This window comes from Astyanax mexicanus, chromosome 1 (assembly GCF_023375975.1).
Source record: "Astyanax mexicanus isolate ESR-SI-001 chromosome 1, AstMex3_surface, whole genome shotgun sequence".
NCBI classification, from domain to species: Eukaryota; Metazoa; Chordata; class Actinopteri; order Characiformes; family Acestrorhamphidae; genus Astyanax; species Astyanax mexicanus.
Genome location: NC_064408.1, coordinates 124,857,542 through 124,883,918, shown reverse-complemented (window position 1 = coordinate 124,883,918; position 26,377 = coordinate 124,857,542). Strand labels below are relative to the sequence as shown.

Genomic DNA, 26,377 nt, shown 5'->3' with positions numbered 1-26,377 from the left:
AAACTATTTCATCAATTACGTAAAATTACTACTATGTAAATTACTACATAAATGGCTTTTAAAAATATATTTTTAGTTTAACAATTTAACAATAAATAAAAAAACAAGAGTTGATGTTAATGTTTTTATTTATTATATAATAATAAACTCAAAAATAAGGTAAAAGAAACAGAATAATAATCTGAAATACAGGAATAAAGAAACACATACAAATGGTAAACAGTATAACAGTAACAGAAGCTCTGTGATTATAAATTATAAAATGACACGAAATAATCAACAAAAATAACAATATGAATTACAGGAATAAAGAAATACATTTTATTACAGTAATCATAAACAGTGTGATAAACTGTAGATTGATGAATCAGTTTGATTCAAGTCTTTAGTCTGGAATAGAAATGATTTATACAGCTCCCCAACACACACACACACACACACACACACACACACACACACATACACACATACACACACACACACACACACACACACACACACACTGTTACACACAGGGTTACTCTATTTTACTCAGAGTCACTGAGGAGCCAGAACCAACCACAATCCCTGCATAGAGGGGCTGAGTGAAGGTGGTGTAGAATGTGTGTAAGTGTGTGAGAGTGTGTGAGGGTGTGTGTGAGGGTGTGTGTAAGTGTGTGAGAGTGTGTGAGGGTGTGTGTAAGTGTGTGAGAGTGTGTGAGGGTGTGTGTAAGTGTGTGAGAGTGTGTGAGGGTGTGTGTGAGGGTGTGAGAGTGTGTGAGGGTGTATCAGTGGAGACTCTGTAGAAGGACAGAGTGCCGGCGGGACAGTCCACATACACTCCTACTCTCCTACAGCCGGAGGGAGGAGGGGGGAGTTCAGTTCTGTTATTATTGTGATGAACAGAGTATCTTTTATTAGAGCAGCTCAGACACCAGGAGTTTATATTCCGTCCAAACCGACAGTCTGATCTTCCTCCTTTCCTGCTGATGGTTTTATAACTCAGAGCTATGACAGCTCCTCTCTCTCCTCTCCATTCAGCCTCCCAGTAACAGCGTCCAGTAACTTCCTCTCTACTCAGAACCTGCGGATACCAATCAAACCTCTCTGGATGATCAGGATACGCCTGCAGCTTCTCTCCTCTCACCACCCTCCTGTTCTCCTCACTCAGAGAGAGCTCAGGGTTTACTGTGTTTGGATCCAGTGTGAAATCACAGCCGTCTGAAAACAAGAACACACATTACACACACTGCACTGATACAGAGAGAGAGAGAGTGTTTATGTGTGTGTTTGTGTGTGTATGTTTTGAGTGTGTGTATGTTTGTGAGTGTATGTTTGTGTGTGTGTGTGAGTTTGTGTGAATGTGTGTTTGTGTAAGTGTGTGTGAGTTTGTGTGAGTGTGTGTGTTAATGTGTGTTTGTGAGTGTGCATTTGTGTGAGTGTGTGTATGTTTGTGAGTGTGTGTTTGTGTAAGTGTGTGTTTGTGCGAGTGGGTGTTTGTGTGAGTGTGTGTGAGTGTGTGTGAATGTGTGTTTGTGAGTGTGTATTTGTGTGAGTGTGTGTGTCTGTGAGTGTGGGTATGTTTGTGTAAGTGTGTGTATGTTTGTGTGAGTGTGTGTTTGTGTAAGTGTGTGTTAGTTTGTGTGAGTGTGTGTTTGTGTCACGGGTGCCAAATTAATGTTTTTAAGGTGACTTTTAATTCATTGTGTTTTTATTTTATGGACTTTTATTTTGTTGGGCTGCCGCAGCAAAGACTCTGATTTAAATGTGGCTCAGCTGCGGCTTGTGAACTTGAGCGGAACTATTTAACGGGCTCACACTAGCCCATCGGGAGAGTGGAAGTGCAGGACCAGGGACGCCGCACGCGGACGCGGTTGGGGGCTCTTGTCACTACCCGATCTGTGCCCCCTGCACGATTTGTGCCGCGCATGCGCACGCATGCGCACTGCAAACTGAGCGAGATGAGCAGGGGCACAGATCGGGTAGGTAATGCCTAGGTGTACTTCCGCCCACACTGTCGCAAACAGCTCGTACACTGTGGTGTCAAAATTAAGGATTTTAAGTTTTACAGAGCTGTGCAGAGTACATTTTCGTTAAATTCAGCATTCACGCCATCCTCCAACGAAGGAATGGGCAAGGAAAGTGTGTGTGTGCGTGTGTGTGTGTGTGTGTGTTGAGAGAGATATGGGTTCGCTCTCATGCTTTTTCTGAGAGTAAAATAAACTGATATTTTGATGAATGTGTTGTACCTGTTATTTATAATAATTTGCTGTGTATTTTAAGAATAAAAATAATTTTATTTTTTTATACATAAATTCTTGTCTTACACACCCGTTAATACTAAATTGACACAGTGTAAAATGCACAGTTTATATATCAACTGCAAGGACAAAGAACATTATTAATAATTATGAATTAATCATTAATAATAATTATGAATTATTTTGTGGTTGATGTTTGTATTGTGTTTGTAATTTATCTTGCACTCTATCTAGATTACAGAAAGATAACCTAATAAAATGTGAAGTAATTTACAGACTTGGTATATGTAACAAAAAATAAATAAAAACACCGCAGGCTCACACATTTTAACAGATTATTTTCGATTTTTAATTATTTTAAACACCTATCTGTCTATCTAGAATTCAGAAAACGGAAGTTAAGCTTGATCAGTGATCTCACAGCGCCGACAACTGTTGACAGCCGTGGCTGCCCGATCTGCGCCCCCTGCTCAGTGTGCAGTGCGCATGCGCGGCACAAATCGGGCAGGGGGTACAGATCGGGGAGTGACAGCTCTCACCAAACACACGGCAGTGGAGAAGCGGAGCGCTGACTGGGAATGACTCGCGCTGACTGAACTGGGATTCGAAGGAATCGAGTGGCCGCTGGTTGAATCACTGATCGAGAAGGTGAATCGGTGAGGCTGTGTTGGCTGGGGGAAGGGTGTGGATTCGACTCACCCTTCCACAAAGTTAAGTTTCTATTCTGAGTCAGTTCTGAACAAGTTGCTGTCTGTAGGAAACGGAGCGGCTTTCTTCCCTCCTTGAGCTGCTGACAAGGTTATGGACTTCTGCACGGACTTTTGGAGTTCTACAAAAAACCTATTTATTAATCTCTTTTAAGTAGATCTTATTTTCCATTGTTCAATAAATGATTGTGAAACGTATACCCTCTTCAGTGTATTACTGTTGGCTTTACTGACCCCCAAGGTGTATAGGTTTTTAAATTGGGTTAAGGGATATTTTGGCCCATTTTAAACGAGGCCGTGACATTTGTGTGAGTGGGTGTTTGTGTGAGTGTGTGTATGTTTGTGTGAGTGTGTGTTTGTGTAAGTGTGTGTGTTTGTGTGAATGGGTTTTATTTATGTGTATGCTTGTGTGTATGTTTTTGTGTGAGTGTTTGTGTGCATGTGTGTTTTTGTGTGTGTATGTTTGTGTGAGTGTGTGCGTATATGTTTGTGTGTGTATTTGTGCGTTTGTGTATGTTTGTGTGCTTTGTGAGTGTGTGTTTGTGTGTGTGTATGTTTGTGAGTGTGTTTGTGAGTTATGTATGTGTGTTTATGTGAGTGTGTTTGTGTGAATGTTTGTTTATGTAAGTGTGTATGTTTGTGTGGTAACACTTTATAATACTGTTCCATAGTTAATAGGTAATTAAGCAGGAACTAATCAGTAACTAATTAATAGTGCTGCATTAACACCTAAATATTTTCTATTAACTACCAGGGAGTACTGAATAATTACTCAGTAAATAGTACTGAACTAATGATTATAGTAGTTCACTATTAACTCCACAATAATTACTGAGACTTCCATATCTCCCAGAGAACTACTTACTAATTATGTCTCCTTTATAATAACTATTCATTAATTACTGCTCAAATCAACATTAATTACTGAAAACCCTTACATCCCACCTGGGGAACTATAGATCTAAATCAGGCATATTTGAGTTAAATGCATAATAATTGAAGGCAAAGCTAAATTAAGCAAGTGACACCATTTGTAGTAGTGGTAACCTTAATTACCTTATTATCCTCAGTTCCTTCCAAATATTAGCAACATATAGTAAAATACTTCAGTGTGTATTACTCTGCTTAACCATCAATTTTGAAATTGTAACGTAATATTATTGCATAGGATACATTAATTAAAGTTCTCCAGAAGGCATCTAAGACTCTAAGAATGACTGTAAGACTGTAATAATGTAACAATCATTGCTTTAATATGAGGTATCAGCCTTATAAAAGTGCATCTTCAGCGTTTGCAGTCTCACAGAGATTTATTTAACTGCGCATTATTAGGGTAATTACGGTAATTTCACAGCGGACGCAGCTCTCCAGGTCCTTCGTGTAAATTCTCTGCTGCTGCTGCTGCTGCCGGAGGAGGATTAGGAGAGAATCTGCTGCTTTCATATTTCTGTATTTGATTGAAAATAAACTGGTAATCAAGATATTGAGATCTTTTCCAGCTTATTTTACCCCCGGATCAGAGGAGGACTCTTTGTGGGTTGTTAACCAGCTTTAGGATGTGTGTTAGCTAGCTAAGTTAGCTAAGTTGTGTGTGTAGTTAGCGTTAGCCAGCTAAGTTAGGTTATGTGTGTGTTAGTTAGCTAGTTTAAATGTGTGTTAGTTAGCTAGGTTATGTGTGTTTGTTTGCTAGCTAAGTTAACTTATGTGTGGGTTAGTTAGCAAGCTAAGTTAGCTAGGGGAAATGTGTGTGTGTTAGCTAGGTTAATTGTGTTAGCTAGTTTACATGTGTGTGTGTGTGTGTGTTAGTTAACTAGGTTAAATGTGTGTTATTATTATTATTATTAATGTATATTTCCCTTTATAATACTATGACATGATTTGCAGTAACTCCTAAAGAAGAACACAGTAACTCCTCAGTAATTAGTAATTAGTTAACATGTTTCTCACTTTATAATACTGTGGTATGATCTACAGTAACTCCTAAAGAAGAACACAGTAACTCCTCACTAATTAGTTAACATGTTTCTCACTTTATAATACTGTGGTATGATTTACAGTAACTCCTAAAGAAGAACACAGTAACTCCTCACTAATTAGTAATTAGTTAACATGTTTCTCACTTTATAATACTGTGGTATGATTTGCAGTAACTCCTAAAGAAGAACACAGTAACTCCTCACTAATTAGTAATTAGTTAACATGTTTCTCACTTTATAATACTGTGGTATGATTTGCAGTAACTCCTAAAGAAGAACACAGTAACTGCTCAGTCATTAGTAATGGGTTACCATGTGCTGCTGTTAACTCCCGAAAAAAGAAGACAGGGACCCCTTATTAATTATCTATGAAGAACACAGGGATGCCTAGTCCGTTATCTAACACAAATATTTATTCATTTAAACATGATTTCCCCCAGAATAAGGATGTAGGACACAGCCTACAGTAAAGCTGTATGTGAGCCATCACTTCTACTGAGCACATCTCCAGGAGGACTGAAGAAGAGCACAGGTTTAGAATAAACACCTGTAACACACTGACAGAATATTACAAAAATGGGGGTTAAGCAGACTACTGCACATTTCAGTGTGTCTAACATTTGGAAGATATTAAGCATACTAAGGTAAGTAAGGTTAATATATGATAAGTGGTGTCACTGACTTTAATATCACCACTGATAGAATAACCTGCAGCAGCAGATAAACACACTGATAGAGGCTAGCGGTCCGGCGCTGTGGAATTACCGTAATTACCCTAATAATGGGCACTAAAAGTCTGTGAGACTGCAAGGCTAAAGATGAACGTTTATAAGGTTGGTGCTGAAAATTAAAGCAGTGATCATTAAAACAAAATTGAGTACAGTCAGTCTTAGAGTCTTCTGGAGAACATAAATAATGTCTACTATGTAATAATATTACGTTATTTATTATTTTTTTCTTTTAAAAATGGGGTTTAAGCAGATTACGACACACTGTAGTATTTTACTATATGTTGCTAATATTTGGAAGATAATGATGATAATAAGGTAATTAAGGTTACTACTACTACAAATGGTGTCACTCAAATATGCCTTTAATATCACCACTGATCAAATAATTGTTTGTGTAGACTGATTTAGATCTATAGTTCCCCAGGTGGGATGTAAGGGTTTTCAGTAGTTAATGTTGATTTGAGCAGTAATTAATGAATAGTTATTATAAAGGAGACATAATTAGTAAGTAGTTCTCTGGGAGATATGTAAGTCTCAGTAATTATTGTGAAGTTAATAGTGAACTACTATAATCATTAGTTCAGTACTATCTACTGAGTAATTATTCAGTACTCCCTGGTAGTTAATAGAAAATATTGAGGTGTTAATGCAGCACTATTAATTAGTTACTGCTTAGTTCCTGCACTGTAAAAAATGCAACTACATTTTGTTCACCTGACCTGGTAATTTGAGTAACTGAAACAAGGAAATCTAAGTTACTAGGCATTTACAAACAAAACCATGTCAGACCAACACATTCCAGCTTGGTATTGTGCAAAATGGGTTATTTACATTGCCTGAACAGGCAATTTTATGTTACATGATGCTGCTTAGTTAATTGAGAGTTTGCACATGCGCACTAAGGCACAAGAAAGAACGCGGGGTTTTCAAGTGCGGCACTGCAGGGGCTCTCAAGCGCAGCACAGCAGGGGCTGTGAACACTCCTCTCTCAGGCAGCTGCTTCAAGGTAAGCTAAGATATTTAAGATTTATTTTATTACTAGGTATTTTTGTAGATATGTGTTGTGTTTCTGTGAAATAATGTATTTTGCTTTAGATATATTGGCAGGCTCACTATCAGCTTAGTTAGAGAGTTAGCTAACGTAGCTAACTAGCAGTAGCTAACTAGCCCAGCTAGCAAACTGCTATCGCCGCATGGTTTTGGCACACAGTCTGAATTGAGTATTAAACATTCAACTAGCTAGCTAGGTATGTTAGCTTATGTTTCTGAAACAGTTGGTTAACATTCCAGTATTTGTTGGTTAGGCTAACCTAGGTATTAACTACCAGATAAATACACTAGATTACACTAATTAGCTAACCTAGGCCTCAGCTAAGAATTCCAGCCTGAAGAAAAGGCAGATAGTAACCTAGCAAGTTAGATAATTTTCTCTTTCCTCTGCCAGCTAACCTAACCTAGTTTAATTTAACCTATTTAGTCAGGTTAATGCTATATAAATATTTTTTTTAATTTCAGTACCAGTCATTGGGGAAAGAAGTTAGGTTCCAATGAAGCACTAATTTGGCCAGGTAAGTTAACTTACACAAAACATAATTTGAATTGCACTGCCTCTGTGCTGCTCAGTTCATAAATTTAATTCAAAGCATTGCCATTTTTTTTTATTATTTATGAAAGGACACCATTAATAAAACTTTACTCATATTTATCAAAACATGTTTAAACTATGCAAATATCAAAAATGATATTACGATACATTTGAGTAGTCAAGAATCTACTGAAAATAACAATTACTGAGTTGTCTCCTATAAATAATTTTATATTTAGGAGAATAAAGGTAGTTCAGACCACCAAGTATATTCAAGAAAGTCTCGCAGGAGTCTGTGATTTTAATGAGAATTTTTAAGTGTGGTGGTAAAATAACACTGTTTATCATGGTTAATTATATGTTATTAATGTATGATGGTGGGATATGATAGTATTCATTTAATGTTATCTATTGAGTCAGTTTTCTTCCAGTTATGTTTTAAATGGGTTGCTTGTTTTTGTTAGTGCTTTAAATGTGAGATGTAATTGAGCTGTTTTCTCTTTTACAGTTTAACGGGGTTAGGAAGATTTTAGTGAATATGCACGCTGCCTGAAAAAGACTCAATGGAGTAGGTATGTACATAACTTAAATATTAATGTCAAAATTTAATGTGTACTTTCTATATACATGTATTTAGATGATTTAAAGCAAATTCTGCCAGATGTGTAGCTGGGACTCTAACTACTAACTAATGCTTACTGATGCATATATACATTTATTAGGTAATGAGTTGGTGACACTGAGTTTATTGCCTTTCTAATCCTTTAAAACATTTGTTTTGGTTTCACACTTCAGTTCATACATAGCATATTAGTCCCATGGGAGTTACCAAATGGTTCATGATCATTTAAGGAATAATATGTTCTAAGATTGATTAAAATAAAATGTATATAAAAAATAATAATTTAAAATAATAGATAATTGAAATGGGTACATTTTTATATGAAAATGTTGTTTTTTTTATGGAGAGAGATTAGTCTCAAAACTCCTGGAAAAAAGTGTAACTGATAATCCATCCAAGTTACATATAAATCACAAATAAATTTCACTGTTCACAAAAAAAAATCAGTTTGTGTCTCATGACCTACAATTTGTACAAATACTGTTTTTTATGTTAATGCTCCACAGATCTGTGAGGAGTTTTTTTCGAGTTACCAACAAAGACCTGCTAGAAACTTTCAGAGCTGCCATGGAAAAGAACACCACCAAACTACTGAGACTCTACCGTGCCCGGAAGGGAGCTTTTGGGCATGATATGGAAGACCTCTTGAAAAACTTGATGAAAAGGTCAGTTGTTATTTGGTTTTGGAAAAAGTAACACATTCTGTTAAACTACACACATTTAGACCTAAACTTTATTCTAATTATCTGCTCATATCTTTGTTTAAGACATCTGATATTGTCGCCTATCGAAAGAGTGCTGTGCTGGAAGGATTGCCTTCGTTTTTGAGAGAAGATCCTGTAAAGTTGTTTTAGAAATGTTTGGTAAGTAACAGACATCAAGAAACATGCATGTGAGATGAGAAACTTTCAGTTTTACTTTTAGGTTTAATGCATTTTTGTTTGATACTCTGTGTCTTTCCAATAGGATACAGATCCAGAAGATGAACAGACCAAAGGGGTATCTGTTGGAGTACTTGTGGTTTTAGAGGACAATGTCTCTGCTGCAGGCTCATCAGCAAATGAACATTGCCATTGTGCTGGAGGAGACCATAGTTCTGGATGGACTCTGCGACACCCCTACAGGCTTGGCATACCTCTTTGGCCTTTTCTGTGCTCTAAACCTTTCTTATCCAAAATTCTGAACTCCAAATTCAGATCCACTTTAATGTATAAATGCAGTGCTTGACATGTTGGTATACTGTATGATTTGTTGTGTTTAAATACATGCAGGTGTTGTTGCTAGTGTTGCAGGGTTCCGATTGGAAGCATTTTATCAAACGTGGCATCAGAGGTGACTTGTGTTGGATTTGATCCTTGTTAAAATGAAACTCTGACATATCTACATTATTGGCAAAATAGCTTTTTATGTTGCCCTACATTTTGTCCTGAATCTCTTAAGTACATTTTGAATGCCATTCTCGAGATGTTTTTGGACCTTGGCTCAAGATACAAATGACATGTACTTTTTTTTTCCCAAAATAAATTTTATCTGCAAGCCAGTGAACATGGTCACAGTAGTGAACTCCAGGATTTTTAGGTTTGAATTCCAAGATGTCTTTTTTTAGGAAAAAAGAAATTGAGGTTTGATGTGCAGTGTTCAAGGTATTGTGCAATGCCTGTTTGCAAAGATGCTCCTCTAAATACACATTATTTTTGGTGAAAAATATTTTAGAATTTTAATAAGTGTATTTTGTTTGACAAAAATATGACTATGTAGAGGCAGTTTTATCTTTCCAGCACTCATTGACCCAAGTAAAAAATGAATATCCTTTTTATTCAGTGGTTTGTAAACCTTTATAAAGAACTTTCTAAACAGTTTTAAGCTTTCTATATGTTTTTTTTTTTTTTTTTTTTGATAATTACAGGACTCCTATTTTTTCACTGTAGCATTATGCAGAGGAATGTGACTAGGTAAACAAATACAGCATACGAGGTTTTTACCCCTACTTCTTTAAATTGCTTTTTTTTTCTTCATGGTTAAATGAGGTTAGATGACACTCTCAATAAACATTTTTAAGTGATAGTCTTCTTAATACGGTTCTAAATTTTGAATGCTGAGGGATTCCAATTCTTTGCATCTCTGTTATGCTATTTGCAAGTAACTGGTTGGAATAAAGTAATATTAATTAATATTTGATTGTCTTTTCTATGTACTTAATGTTTTAATGTAGTATTACATGCAGGATGCTTGTTATATAGGAAAGATGTACTGGTTGAGTGAACAGTTGGCTAAACCAAATATCTTTAATAAAGACAACAAAAAAATCCTAATGCATCATGTTGCCTTAAAATATTCAGTTCGTTCAACATCTTTTTTTTTTTTTTTAGAAGTTAAGATTTTGCGTTCTGCTTATCAGTAATTCTTTCTATAACAAACACAAAAACAATCACACGCTCAACAGAAATATTGTAGTTCTCCTAACATTAAGATTGTAATAGCTTGAACAGAATAATCAGATCTATGTCGACAAGCAAATATAAGTTGGCTAAACAGATAATTCTCTATAAAAATGACAAACAGCACAGTTGTTGACAGAACTAAAAAATCTTGATGCATCATGTTGCCGTAAAATTTTGAGTTTTCTCAACAATTTATTTTTTACAGTGTGCTTAGTTACCTATTAACTATGGAACAGTATTATAAAGTGTTACCGTTTGTGTTTCTGTGTGTGTGTATGTTTGTGAGTGTGAGTGTATGTGTGTGTATGTTTGTGTGTTTGTGTAAGTGTATATATGTTTGTGTTTCTGTGTGTGTTTGTTTGTGTGTTTGTGTAAGTGTATATATGTTTGTGTTTCTGTGTGTGTTTGTGTAAGTGTATATATGTTTGTGTTTCTGTGTGTGTTTGTTTGTGTAAGTGTATATATGTTTGTGTGAGTGTGTATTAGGGCTGCATGATATTGGAATTTTTTTCGCATTGTTTTAGTTTTCTGCTATATATATTGCGATATTACACAATGCAGGACCCGTGACGTCACCAGCCCCGCCCCCCCACCCGCGCGCTGTCTCACCACAGGGACCCGGACCAACCGAGAGCTGAGTCAGCGCTTTAGAGTCAGCTACGCCCTCAAAACCCGAGGAAAACAACGAAACAACGATAATTAAGCATTTAAATAGCCTTATAAAAGGTAAATAAGAGCATTTTTCTGGGATTAAAAGCATGAATTCGCGGCCGTCTCCAACCCGGTGCTGCCGGTGCGGCGGACCCCGGCGGTCATTTGCTTCACCCCCGCTCCGGGAGGGGCCTGGGAGCGGCAGCGCGGCCGAGGAAAGCGGGTTTCCCCCCTACCTTCTCAGCCGGATTTTGCATCCGCAAACCGGTTTGAGGTCCTCAGCTCGTCGCCGTCGCCTCCTTCACCTCCCCCAGCCCCGAGGAAAACAGATAAGGGCAGTACCCGCATTGTCGGAGATTCCATTGTTAGGCATTTAAAGGTGTCTAAAGCTAAGGGTAAAGCTGCAGTGTCGTGTTTTCCAGGAGCTCGGGTCCTGGACGTCGCCCGGCGGCTTCCTACGGTGCTTCGGCATCGCGGGGACCCCGGCACCGTCATCCTGCATGTGGGTACCAACGACACATCCGCCCAGCGCAGTGAGGTCCTGAAGGAGCACTTTCGCACTCTTCTGGACATCGCTCGCGGACTGACCCGCGCCCGCCTCCTCATCTCTGGTCCGATGCCCACCTACCGCCGCGGAAGCCAGCCGTTCAGCCGCCTCTACGCTCTCCACTGCTGGCTGCGGGACTGGTGCTCTGCTAGTGGAGTCGGCTACGTGGACAACTGGGAGAGTTTTCGGGAGCGTCCAGCCATCTTCCACCGAGACCGGCTTCACCCCAGCCACCTGGGATCTGCCGTCCTCTCTGGTAACATTGAGGCGGTGCTACGCCGGGACTGACTGGCTCTAACCAGTCATACCGGCCAGGTTAGTGGTCTAAGTACTGGGCAGTTTAGTAATATACCTTGTTCTTATGATTTATCTTGCCACTTTCCTGTGCATAAGGCCGTGAGTTTTAATTATGTGCCTTTTTCAGATACATGTGCATTGCATTGTAGGATTGATACTGTGTCTGTCCCCCGTGTCGCTCGAAACTGAAAAACTCAGAAGATCTGTTTTAATAATCTTATTAAAATTAAAACAACAGCATCCGTCTCTCAGAGTACCAGCAGCGTCACTATGAAACTAGGGGTATTAAATATAAGATCGCTAGCACCAAAGTCAGTTATTGTTAATGATATTATTACTGATAATCACCTTAATGCACTATGTCTGTGTGAAACCTGGGTTAAACCTGATGAATATATCGCTTTAAATGAGTCTACCCCCCCAGGTTTTAGCTATTTTAGTTACCCACGCAGCTCTGGTCGTGGCGGTGGTGTTGCCACAATCTATGGCTCAATGTTAGGTATATCTCAAAACTCACAATTGGATGCTAAGTCGTTTGAAGTTCTTAGTCTTAAAGTAGCAGGCCCGTCTCCTGCTTCCAAAACGCAGCATTCGTTTCTGCTTATAACATTGTATCGTCCTCCTGGACCATACTCAAATTTTATTAGTGAATTTGCTGACTTTCTAGCAGCAGTAATTCTTCTTTCTGATAAGATCATAATTGTTGGAGACTTTAATATCCACTTTGAAAAGGATCAGGATCCATTAAAAATTGCATTTAAATCAGTTTTAGATGCTCTAGGCTTTAAACAAAATGTAATTGGCCCCACTCACCGATGTAGTCATACATTAGACTTAGTTTTGACACTGGGTATTGAGGCTGAGAATATAGTTACTCTTTCTCAACATGACTCAATATCCGATCATTATCTAATTATGTTTGAAATAGTTTTTAATCAAAATATCCTCCTCCCGCCCCGCTATATCAGCAAGCGTAAAATAACAACCGCAATTGCTAATGAATTTGTAAATAAACTCCCCGACTTAACCATCTCCCTTCCGTCCTATGAGCATGATCTCGAGCACAAAACAGAAAATCTACAAACTGTGCTCCGCTCTAACCTTGACCGCGTAGCGCCGACAAAAATAAAACAAATCAGGGATAAAAAGCTAGCACCGTGGTATAATGACCACATACGTACATTAAAACAAACCGCTCGTAACTTTGAACGTAAATGGCGACACACAAAACTAGAATTTTTCCGGCTAGCATGGCAGCATAGTCTCACAGACTACAAAAAAGCCCTAATTAAAACAAAATCCCAGTATATTTCATCGCTTATTGAGAAAAATAGAGACAATCCTAGATTCCTTTTCACTACTGTGGCTAAACTCACCGGCAGTCAAAAACAAACTAGCTCTGTTATCCCTGTCGACATTAATAGTAATGATTTCATGAAGTTCTTTGATGATAAAATTAACAGCATTAGACAAAAAATTCTGTATCACTCCCAAAATTTACTTATAGATATCGATGAATGCTGCTCCAGCTCTGATGCACACCTAGAGTGTTTCAGCCCGGTTACAGAAAAAGATTTACTTAGTGTAATTAACTCATCAAAATCAACATCATGTATATTAGATCCAGTACCCACACAATTATTTAAACAGGCACTGCCAAAGGTTGGAAAATCATTACTAGAAATAGTAAATTCATCCCTTAGCATGGGCTACGTACCCAATTCTCTTAAATTGGCGGTCATTAAGCCCATTATCAAAAAGCCAAATCTGGACCCCCGCGAGCTTGCTAATTATAGACCAATTTCTAATCTTTCCTTTATAGCCAAAATCCTAGAAAAAATTGTGTTTAACCAGCTGCGCTTGTATCTACAAAGTAATAGTATGCATGAGGTTTTTCAATCTGGATTTAGACAAAACCATAGCACTGAAACAGCTCTACTTAGAGTAACTAATGATTTACTTTCAGCTCTTGATAGGGGCAGTAATGCCATCCTTGTACTGCTAGATCTGAGTGCTGCCTTTGACACCATAGATCACGCTATTCTACTTGATAGGTTAGAAAATCTTATAGGAATTAAAGGATCTGCCCTCACCTGGTTCAGATCTTATCTGAGAGATCGATTCCAGTGTGTTTACTTAAATAACGAATGCTCTTATCAGTCTAGAGTAAAATATGGTGTCCCTCAAGGATCAATACTGGGTCCATTACTCTTTACTCTTTATATGCTACCACTGGGTAAAATTATCCGTAGGCATGGTATTAACTTTCACTGCTATGCTGATGACACGCAACTTTACATATCTGCTAAACCCAACGAGGAGCTCTGTATAAATCAAATAACAGACTGCATTAAAGACATTAAAACTTGGATGACACACAACTTTCTCTTACTTAATTCTGATAAAACTGAGGTCCTTCTATTAGGTCCTAATATTGATAAAAACATAAATGTTAATACTGTAGACATAGACGGTCACTTAATTATACCTGGTAAAACTGTGAGAAAACTTGGGGTCATCTTTGACCCAATTCTTTCGTTTGATGCTCACATATGTAGCATAGTCAAAACTGCATTCTTCCACTTAAGAAATATAGCTAAAATCCGCAGTATACTCTCTCTGGAAGATGCTGAGAAGCTGGTACATGCATTCATAACCTCCAGGCTGGACTACTGCAACACGTTGTTTCCTGGAAGTCCACATAAATTACTTCATAAACTCCAGCTAGTTCAGAATGCAGCCGCAAGAGTGCTTACCAGAGCTAGAAAGTTTGATCATATTACACCGATTCTTTCATCCCTACACTGGCTACCTGTTAAATTTCATATAGATTATAAAATACTCCTCCTGACGTATAAATCCCTCAATGGTCTGGCCCCGCATTATCTACAGGAACTCCTTACTCCTTACAATCCGCCGCGTTCACTCCGCTCCCAAGACGCTGGCCTGTTATTAGTCCCGCGTATTATAAAAAACTATGCAGGAGGAAGAGCGTTCTTTTATAAAGCTCCCCAACTTTGGAATAGCCTCCCTATTAATATACGGGACTCAGACACACTCTCAATCTTTAAATCTAGACTCAAAACATTTCTATTTGCTCAAGCTTTTGAGTACCGTATTTTTCGGACTATAAGGCGCACCGTATTATAAGGCGCACGATGAGTGAACGGTCTATTTTTAGTGTTAGTCCATACACAAGGCGCACTGGATTATAAGGCGCACTAAATGAAACTTTATTTATATCAGTAACAAAAACTCTGAGCAATAAATCCTTCACAATATCTGTGAAAAATAACAACATCTCTGAGCAATAAATCAACAAGCACAGCAAGTACGTATTACTCCGCGACGCTCCTGACAACGGTAGCCGCAACGCTCCGACAGACCATAATATTATGTTGAAGCACAGCAAGTAGGTATTACTCCGCGACGCTCCTGACAACGGTAGCCGCAACGCTCCGACAGACCATAATATTATGTTGAAGCACAGCAAGTACGTATTACTCCGCGACGCTCCTGACAACGGTAGCCGCAACGCTCCGACAGACCATAATATTATGTTGAAGCACAGCAAGTACGTATTACTCCGCGACGCTCCTGACAACGGTAGCCGCAACGCTCCGACAGACCATAATATTATGTTGAAGCACAGCAAGTACCGCATTACTCCGCGAGGCTTCTGACTATAATAGCGTGTTGTGCCGAATTCGGTGAATAAAACGGTTTTAAAACAGAGATAAAGATTGGATAAGTTTCATTTCTGGATGAAGTGATTTCCAGCGCTGTTTGGATATAACTGTGGATTACAGGAGACTGGATTGATGGATTCTCTTTAGTCTGGACGCGTTTTGAAGGTAGGACCTGTGGCTGAGCGCGGGTGTGTGTTCGGGGGGTGGCGGCAGTGACCGGAGGTTACCCCAGGACAAAAGGAGAGCCTTTTATTACTGGAAACATGCGCTCTGACGCAGCTCTAATTCATGAAACATACATCCTACAGTAAAAGCACAGTTCTGGAATCCGGAGAGCCAGACGGTTCGAATGGTGTATGACATGACCGCATTCGATGAAATATGGACGAACGATAAACGCAAATATGAGAGTTATGAATTATTAAAATCATAACCAAGGCATATTTCGCCCTAAATGTTTATTTTCTGAAAGGATATTCCGCTAAATAGGCAATTTGTGTAATACCTGCAGAATTCCATCTAGAGAGTCCTATGTTTGACAGTTGGTGGGGAAGGTCAGGGAACCCTACAATTTGAGATCGCATGGAAAGATATGAAGGAATTTTAAGATGTGATTTGACATTTGACAATAGTATATACGCAAATTGGGGACTCCAGCTCCCCCTTTATCTCTGGGTTTCATTAATGTTTCAAATTTGATCCTGGGCCTTTTTTGGTTCCAAATAAACTTAGAAAAATGTTTAAGATTAGCAAAAAATGGTGCGTCTAAATAGCAGGGTATTGACTGAAATAGGTAAAGAAATCGTGGAAGGATGTTCATTTTCAAAATATTTATCTGACCAAAAAGTGAAATTGGAAGGGAGCACCAATTATTTAGCTCCACCTTTACTTTATTTATAAGGGGAAGATAGTTATTGATATAAAGATCTTTAAGAAATGGACTGACATGTATGCCAAGGTTCTTGAAATCATTCTGTACCATTGGGAATGGACAGCAAAAGTTACTTGTGTTAATGTTTAGTGGCATTGCCGAGATTTAGAGAGATTTATTTTGTATCCAGAGACACGACCATACTGTGTGAGGCATTGTAACAGAACAGGAATTGATTGGGCTGGCTTGGACATATATATAAGGACATCATCAGCATAAAGGGAGATTTTATGCTCTTCCTTGTCCACCACTATTCCTGAAAGGTCTTTTTGCATTCTAATCATCTGAGCCAGGGGTTCTATAACCAAAGTTAAGAGCAGAGCTGACAGGGGGCACCCTTGTCTTGTTCCTTTCTCAATTTTAAAGGACTTTGATAAAAAAAACCATTAGTAGTAACAGCTGCTTTTGGATCTGTGTACAGGTGTTTGACCAATTTGATAAAATTATCCCCTAAATTATATTTTGTAAGGACAGAAAATAAAAATGACCACTCTACTCTATCAAATGCCTTTTCAGCATCTAGTGAAACTATAAGAGAGGGGCTTTTATATTTTTGTGTATGATCGATTATATTTAACAACCTACGTATGTTATCAAATTCATATCTGTGATATGAATGGATGTGAGGAACACTCTGCGCAGAGTCAACCCACGAAAAGCTGCAGGACCAGACAACATCCCCGGCAGAGTGCTCAGGGAGTGCGCAGACCAGCTGACAGATGTTCTCACGGACATCTTCAACATCTCCCTGTGCAGCGCCACTGTCCCAACGTGCCTCAAGTCCACCACCATCGTCCCCGTGCCGAAGAAGTCCACAGTGTCCTGCCTCAATGACTACTGTCCCGTTGCACTTACACCCATCATCATGAAGTGCTTCGAGAGGCTAGTCATGAGGAACATCAAGACACAACTGCCCTCTTCACTAGACCCCCTGCAGTTTGCGTACCGTCCCAATCGCTCCACGGACGATGCCATCACCACCACCCTTCATCTCTCCCTCACCCACCTGGAGAAGAAGGACACTTACGTCAGAATGCTGTTTATAGACTTCAGTTCAGCATTCAACACCATCATCCCACAGAACCTCACCAGGAAGCTAAGCTCGCTCAGCCTCAACACCCCCCTCTGCAACTGGATCCTGGACTTTCTGACGGGGAGACCCCAGTCAGTCCAGTTCGGGGGCAGCACCTCCAGCACCATCACACTGAACACGGGGGCCCCCCAGGGCAGTGTCCTGAGTCCTCTGCTGTTCACCCTGCTGACTCATGACTGTGCTGCAAAACACAGTTCTAACAGCATTATCAAGTTCGCCGATGATACAACCGTGCTGGGTCTCATCACCAAAGGCGACGAGTCAGCATACAGAGAGGAGGTGCAGCGGCTGACAGACTGGTGTACAGTCAACAACCTTCACCTGAACGTGGACAAGACAAAGGAAATGGTTGTTGACTTCAGGAGAGCACAACACACCCACTCTCCACTCAACATCGACGGGTCCTCTGTGGAGATTGTTAAGAGCACCAAATTCCTTGGTGTCCACTTAGCAGATAACCTCACCTGGACCCTGAACACCAGCTCTACAGCCAAGAAAGCCCAGCAGCGTCTCTACTTCCTCCGGAAGCTGAGAAAGGCCCGTCTCCCTCCACCCATCCTCACACTCTTCTATAGAGGGACCATTGAGAGCATCCTGAGCAGCTGCATCACTGCCTGGTTTGGGACCTGCACCGTCTCTGACCGCAAGACCCTCCAGCGTATTTTGAGGACAGCTGAGAGGACATTTACACCACCCGCAGCATCCGCAAAGCAACCAGCATTGTGAATGACCCCACTCATCCCTCACACGAACTGTTCTCCCTCCTGCCTTCGGGAAGAAGGTACCGCAGCATCCGGTCCAGCACGACCAGATTCTGCAACAGCTTCTACCCCCAAGCCATCAGACTCCTTAACTGCAGAGACTGAACTGATGGTTTTTCTGTACATACACACACACTCTTACCCCACTTACCCCAGAAAATGGAAAGCACTAAAAACCCTACTACCTCACTGGACTCTATTGCACACTACGTAATAGAGGTAATTACTACCTCACCTGGTCTTTTTTGCACACTGCATTATTTGCACACTGTCTTGTTATTTATTATTCTTCGTCTGTATTGTGTTGTATTGTCTGTCTGCACTTTTGTACTGTTGCACTATTGTTCTGTCTACACTGTGTTTATGTGCACCATGGTCCTTGGAGGAACGTTGTTTCGTTTCACTGTGTACTCTGTATATAGCTGAAATGACAATAAAAACCACTTTGACTTTTGACTTTGATATCTCTTTGAAACAAACCCACACTGATCGGGGTTGACAAGCTTGGGTAAAATAACCTCTTATCTTCTAGCAAGGACTTTATCCAATATTTTATAGTCTGCATTGAGCAGACTTATAGGTCTGTAAGATGAGCAATCTTGCGGATCCTTATCTTTTTTAAGTATAAGACAAATTGTTGCTAAATTCCAAGTTTATGGGACAGAGCCTTGGTCTAACAAGTGCTGGAGAGCAGGAAGTAAAATAGGCTGCAACTCTGGCCAAAATGTTTTGTAGAATTCGATCGGATAACCGTCTGGTCCAGGAGCTTTATTGGGAGGTAAGGACTGAATTGCTTCTAGGACCCCTTCAGGGGAAATAAGTGCATTAAGTGTTTCTCTATCTGAATCAGAAATTACTGGTAATTGCACACTGTCCAGAAACGATGATATCTCATTTTCGCTAAGTCTAGTTAAAGACTTATAAAAGTCCCTCAACATGTCATTTATTTTTGTGGGATCGTATATTACAGTACCGTTGAAACTTGACCGAGATGTTACTGATTTTTCATTCTGCTCATTCTTTATTTGGTGTGTTAGTAGTTTTCCTGCTTTATTGCCAAATTCATAGTACTTTTGCTTTGAGAAAGATAATAGTTTTTTAACATGATTAGTATGCTCCAAATTTAGATTAGCTCTTGCATTGCACAAGGAAATCCAGTTAGCTTGACTAGGTACTGTTTTATGTAATTGTTCTAAGTTTCTTACTTCAGTTTCCAATTCTCTGTGATTTGTTATTAAAAGCTTTTTGTAAAATGATGTGTAAGATATTAGACGTCCACGTAATGTAGCTTTTGCAGCATCCCAGAGGGTGGCAAATGAAACTGGTGAATTTATATTATTATTCCAATAATCAACAATCCATTGTCGCACAGTGTTAGTGAATTCATGATTGAGTAACAAGGATGAGTTGAATCTCCAAGTTTTGTTCCTATATATATTAGGTTTGTGAGATTAATATCCATGAGTACTGGGACATAATCAGATAACACAATTGAACCTATTTCACATGAAGAAATTAAATGCATATAATTATTTGGCATAAATATATAATCAATCCTTGAGTATGAATTGTGAGGATTTGAGTAGAATGTATAGTCCTTTGTTGTGCAGTTTAATTCTCTCCAAACCTCTGTAACACCAAGTTCACCACACAACTGTTTAAGAGTAGAGGAAGACCTAACATTCACAGAGGTTATAGATGTTTTATCCAAGTCTTGATCAAGCACACAGATAAAAGAGTCTCAAACCTTTTACATTCCAAGAAATGAATTGATGAGAACTATTCATACATACATAAACGTATTGTAACTATTACTGACATGTACCAGAGAAAACTTTTAAAAAGGGACCTTTTAAATAAAGTTTCAGGTTGAACATAACGCATTAAGCTCCAGAAAAAAAAAAATAAAAAAAAAAAAAAATAATAATAATAATAAAAAATTCAAATATCAGAATATTAGAACAGATGCCTACATCTCAGACTATTTTCTGGAGCCCGACCCGGCCCGAGGAATGTGGTGGTAAATCTCGGCCCGAACCGACCCGATTTCAGGTTCGGGCAGACAATCTAAGCTCTACCCTGAACTCCCCCTCCCCCTCGCGCCCGCACTACGACTCCCCCTTGGCCCGCGTTTGTGTATGTTTGTGTGTGTATGTTTGTGTTTCTTTCAGTGTTTGTGAGTTTGTGTGAATGTTTGTGTGTGTGATGTTTGTGAGTGTGTGAAGGTCAACTCTTCAATTTCAACCGATTTAGAGCTAAAGGCCGAACTTCCACTGTGTCCATCATGGAGCTTCAGTATGCGGACAACAACGCCCTTGTAGCCCTCTCAGAAGAAAATCTACAGGGCACATTGTCTGTCTTCGCTAAAGCACACAAACAGCTTGGCCTAGCCATAAACATAAGGAAAACCCAAATCCTTTATCAACCCCCACCCAAAAGCAGTTGGCCTGTCCTGCCCCCGAATATAGCTATCAACATATTTTGAGTTTGTGAAAGTGTATATATGTTTGTATGAGTGTGTATTTGTTTGTGTTAGTGTGTGCGTTTGTGTGTGTATGTTTTGAGTGTATGTTTGTGTGAGTGTGTGTATGTGTATGTTTTGTGTGTGTGTGTGTGTGTGTGTGTGTGTGTGTGTGTGTATGTTAGTTTGTGTGTATGTTTGTGTATGTGTGTAAATTTGTCATACAAACATCACATCCTTACGTCAAATTGACATAAATTTGCCACATTCTGTTGTAAGGTATGGTGACCAGAAACCAACGTCTGATACACGTCTGAATCTTAATGTCAGCTTAACATGACGTTCTAACATCACTAGACGTTGATATTTAGTTGTTTTTGTGTCGTTATGTTAAGTAACCAAAATCCAACGTCACCCAAACATCACATCCTTACGTCAAATATACGTAAAATACAGACATTTTGTTGTAGGGTATGGTAACCAAAACCCAAAGTCTGATAAACATCAGAATCTTAAAGTCAGCTTGACAGGTAATTCTAACATCATTTGATGTTGATATTTAATTGTTTATGTGTTGTAATGTTAAGTAACCAAAATCCAACGTCACCTAAACATCAAATCCTTACATCCTTTTGTAAGGTATGATAACCAAAACCAAACATCTGGTAAACGTCAACTGGATGTAAAGTGTATGTATTGATGTGTGTATGTATATACATGTGTGATTATATATGTGTGTATATAATCACACATATATAATCCTCCTTTCCCACTCCTCCTCTCCCACTCCTCTTCTCCCACACCTCCTCTCCCACTCCTCCTTTCCTACTCCTCCTCTCCTACTCCTCCTTTCCTACTCCTCCTCTCCCACTCCTCCTCTTCTACTCCTCCTCTCCTACTCCTCATTTCCTACTCCTCCTCTCCTACTCCTCCTCTCCTACTCCTCCTCCTCCTCTCCTACTCCACCTTTCCTACTCCTCTTCTCCTACTCCTCATTTCCTACTCCACCTTTCCTACTCCTCTTCTCCTACTCCTCTTCTCCTACTCCTCTTCTCCCACTCCTCCTCTCCCACTCCTCCTCTCCTACTCCTCCTCTCCTACCCCGGAAAAAGGTGGAGGAATGGAGGGAATGAGCTATAGTAATTGGGGAAATGAGACAGCTGATCCCTTTTAGATCCCTACAGATGAAGTGAGCCAATCACAACGCTCACTTTCAGCACATGCCGGATACTGCGCAGCCAATCACAGCTTCTGGATATAGCTCCGCATACAAAAATAAAAACGAGAAATCAATAAACACAAAAATTCTAGAGATCATAACTTTGACAGATATATTAAGCTTCAAAGTACAGTGTGCGGATAGATTAGAAATTAGAAATAAAAAAATTACATTTACTATAGATAAATAAAATGTATACGTAAAAAAGGAAAAATAGGAAACTTTAAAAAGATCATAAAAATTTATACATAAAAAATAAAGAATTTATATCTTATGGAGAAAAAAATAATTTGATCAATAAAATAAAAATATTTAAAATGAATACAAAATAATTCTTATAAAATAAAAACTCATTTAAAACACAATCAAAGGCTTTCTAATAGTGCACGGAATAATCAGTTTCAGTTAGTTTCAGTTTCAAATAATTGAAACAGCTCCCCAAAACCTCAACCTATCCTTTATATTTGACAATATTTGATTACATTTACAGGTCCTCACTCATCTTAATTTATTTCACTAAACTGAGTTGTTATATTATTTGTAGCCTCGCACTGAATTCAGCTCCACGCTGCGAGAGAGAGGGAGAGAGAGAGAGAGAGACAGATAGAGAGAGAGACCAGCGCAGCGCATTTTGCCTGATTTCTCTTGATTAAAAATCAGTAAATATGTGAATTTAATACCATTTAATACCATATATTTTACTTCACTTGATAGGACCTTATTTATTACAGCGTTTTTTGTTTTTTCTTAATTCGCAATGACGCACGCGCTTTCCTTATGATTGACGCTAAATCCTAAATTTGCTAGTATTGACCCACGCCCTTGACTGGGCAGAGAAGAAGAAAAGAGGGGAGCGAATTCAGAGTATTTGGGATGGAGTTCGGGGCAGCTTCACTGTAAAGCGTGAAGCCGAAGCCCCAAAAAATTAAATCAGAACTTTCGACCACTGCAAGGATTTAAGAAGAGGTCTGACTGTGAAAGGCTTGGGAACTCCAGCAACTGAGTGTTGGAAGTCCGACCTTGTAGCCTTTGAGAAAGCCAGAGGATGAACCGATGCATGGGGAAGGCAGTGTGGAAGTCAAAAGAAAGAAAGGTAGGGAATAATTAAGTGAGGTGTTTGAAGGTGCTGCCAGCCTATTCGAGTATAGGATAGGGTATAGGGTGAGGTCCTTGGAGACAGAAATCGGTTGAAGTGGAAAGGTAGTGTTGAATGACTTAGTGGAATGATGCATAAGCCACCGACCCACATGCGTTGCAGGAGCGACCAGGTAAGGTAGAAGGGGTGGTCCTGACGGCCCAACAGAAGCGGGGGGTGGGAGGCGATGGAGTGGGAAGACGGAGGCGATGGAGTGTGAAGACGGGGGCGATGGAGTGGGAAGACGAAGTGGGAAGACGGGGGCAATGGAGTGGGAAGACGGAGTGGGAAGATGGCAGCAACGGGAGATGGAAAAAAAAATAGGGAGGACAGAAAGACTGAGAAATGGGAGAGAGAAAATGAGTGGCCACGCCCGAGCAACGCCCTACGAGACTGCAAGGAGGCGGGCTGGGCGGAAAACACGGGTTGCACAGGAAAAAGGGGAGGGTGGGCCTCGGGACCAATGTTAGGAGGATGGGCAGGGAGGACAGACGAACTGGTGTTGGGAGGATGGGCAGGGAGGACAGACGGACTGGCATTGGGAGGATGGAGGATGGGCAGAGAGGACAGACGGACTGGCATTGGGATGATGGAGGATGGGCAGGGAGGACAGATGGACTGGCGTTGGGATGATGGAGGATGGGCAGGGAGCTACAGACGGACTGGCGTTGGGAAGATGGAGGATGGGCAGGGAGGACAGACGGACTGGCGTTGGGATGATGGAGGATCGGCAGGGAGGACAGACGGAATGGCGTTGGGATGATGGAGGATGGGCAGGGAGGACAGTAGCAAAGATGGGTAAGGAGGCGAAGACGATGGTGGCGGTGACGACGATGGTGATGAAGGTTAGTTTGGTGAGGGTGACTGTTATGATGGCAACGAAAGATTGGAATGATAAGGGCGAGATTACGTCCGAGATTACGTACATGGCGATTATGCAGGCGGTGAAAGTGAAAGCGATGACATAGGCAGAGATGGTGGCAATGATGCCGATGGTGGTGAAGATGGCCAAAGTGAGGGCAAGATGATTCCCAAGACGATGGCGACGAAGGCGAAGAAGATGAAGACGTAGGCGAGAAGATCGCAGCGATGACAGACAGAGACGGCGACAATAACGAGGATGGCCATGACAACTGTGGCAGAGATGATGAAGGTGATGCAGGCAGAGATGGTGGCGATGATGACTATGGTGGCGAAGATGGCCATAGCGAGGGCAAGGTGATGCCCAAGACGATGGCAATGAAGAAGAAGACGTAGGCGAGAAGATCGCGGCGATGATGGTGATGTTGGCAGAGATTGCGGCAATGATGAAGATGAAGATGGCTACTACAATGACGATGATAGCCACAAAGATAACTATGGCAGCGACGATGAAGGCGATGCAGACAAAGAAGAAGGCGGAGACGACTAAGGTGAAGATGGCCACGATGAGGACGAGATGATGCTCAGCATGACGTTGGTGAGAGCGAAGAAGGTGAAAGCAACGAATATGCAGGCGAGAAGATGGCGGCGATGAAGATGAAGGCGGTGATGTAGGCAGAGACAATGGCAATGGTGACGAAGACGGCCTCGATGAAGACTACGGCAGTGATGAAGGTGATGCAGGCGGAGATGGCGGCGATTATGCGATGGTGATGATGGAGGTGAGGATGATGAGGGTGCCAAGGATCGTGGTGACGACAATGGCACAATACAATAGACAGAGCAGCGATGGTGGCAGAAATATGGTGGCAACGATTACAAAGGTGAAGATGCTGATGGCAAAGACGAATAAGATGGCAAGATAATTATAATGATGGCGAAAATGATTATGGTCATGGCGAGGAGGATTATGACGGAAGCAGGGAGCATATGCGACCCACGCACTCGCTCAAAGGATAGACACCACGTTGGATAATTGTCTACAATTCCGAAACGAGGTCAGCATTCACAGGAATGTCAGTTCCGGGCCGTCAGCAAGCCAGCCCACGGCAGGGATATCACGGCCAGCTGGGGGTCTCCCGACATGCAGCCTTCTACACTGAAACTAGCAGCATGTGACCAGCAGGCGGCGCCAAAATCAGTAGCAGGAATGTAACAGAAATGTTCATATTTAAGTCACATCTACACTCGCTCGGGAGAGAAAGGAGGCGTGGTCATGCTCGAGTACCGCCCAGTGAGGCTGCAGGGAGGCAGAGCCACACCCGGCCAGCGGGTCGGGTGGAAAAAACGCAGGTTGGAAGGGGAAACAGGAAAGAGCGGCCCGCGGGAGCGGCGCGGGCGCCGGCAGCGGCAGTGGTAACGGCGTGGGCGCCGGTAGAGGCAGAGAGAGAAAGAAGACGCTGAGAGAAAGAAGACGCTGAAAGAAAGAGAGAGAGAGAGAGAGAGAGAGAGAAGGGCGCTGAACTCATTTGCAGGAATTTCACTGAACTATGGATTTTGAAGGCACACCTACACTCACTCAGGAGAGAGAGAGAGAGAGAGAGAGGAGGCGTGGCTACGCTCGAGAACCGCCCAGTGAGGCTGTAGGAAGGCGGAGCCATGCCCGGCCAGTGGGTCGGGCGGAAAAAACGCAGGTTGGATGGGGAAACAGGAAAGAGCGGGCCGCGGTAGCGGCAGAAAGAGAAAGAAAGAGAGAGAGAGAGAGAGAAGGGCGCTAAACACATTTGCAGAAATTCCGCTGAGAGAGAGTGAGAGACTATTATTAATAATAATAATAATAATAAAAAAAAAAAAATATATATATATATATACATATATATATATATATGTATATATATATATCTATATATATATACATATATCTATATATGTATATATATAGATATATATATATATATATATATATATATATATATCCATCTCTGGAAAGAAATAAGAGATCACTTAAAAAAGAATGAGTTTCTTTGATTTTACTGAACTAAATCCTCTGGAATATAATCAAAAGGAAGATGGATGATCACAAGCCATCAAACCACCAAACTGAACTGGTTAAATATTTAGACCAGGAGTGACATACAGTTATCCAAAAGCAGTGTGTAAGACTGGTGGAAAACCAGGCTTATTCCACCAAATATTGATTTCTGAACTGTTAAAACTTTAAGAATATGAACTTGTTTTCTTTGCATTATTTGAGGTCTGAAAGCTCTGCATCTTTTTTGTTATTTCAGCCATTTCTCATTTTCTGCAAATAAATGCTCTAAATGACAGTATTTTTATTTGTAATTTGGGAGAAATGTTGTCTGTATGCCCCAGATAGGATGGGTGGAGGCAGCAGAAAAAAACTACTTTAAGGACTGTTGAAACTTTGAA

At 40.5% G+C, this 26,377-nt stretch overlaps 2 protein-coding genes and 2 long non-coding RNA genes across 14 annotated transcripts in view; 2 read left to right on the top strand and 2 right to left on the bottom strand.

Annotated features, from left to right (window-relative positions):
• LOC125784807 (uncharacterized) overlaps window positions 1-26,377 on the top strand; it is a 189,483-nt gene that overhangs the window by 33,307 nt on the left and 129,799 nt on the right. The gene's annotated exons all lie outside the window — the stretch shown is intronic.
• Window positions 1-26,377, bottom strand: part of LOC125784528 (NACHT, LRR and PYD domains-containing protein 12-like) — a 207,534-nt gene that overhangs the window by 146,682 nt on the left and 34,475 nt on the right. The window lies entirely within an intron of this gene.
• The window catches only part of LOC125780488 (NACHT, LRR and PYD domains-containing protein 12-like), a 543,312-nt gene continuing 517,045 nt past the window's right edge, over window positions 111-26,377 (bottom strand). For both annotated transcript variants that reach the window (XM_049468296.1, XM_049468295.1), the window contains exon 13: window positions 111-1,200. In XM_049468296.1, coding sequence (XP_049324253.1) covers window positions 518-1,200 — 683 coding nt within the window. In that variant the 3' untranslated portion in view covers window positions 111-517. The remainder of the gene's footprint in view (window positions 1,201-26,377) is intronic.
• On the top strand, window positions 6,493-10,032 carry LOC125784796 (uncharacterized). Of its 2 annotated transcripts, XR_007427378.1 has the most exons (6): window positions 6,493-6,660; window positions 7,170-7,222; window positions 7,748-7,811; window positions 8,368-8,526; window positions 8,629-8,724; window positions 8,828-10,032. It is a non-coding gene; the product is annotated as an uncharacterized LOC125784796 (long non-coding RNA). The 2 variants fall into 2 exon arrangements; XR_007427377.1 differs by lacking the exon at window positions 7,170-7,222.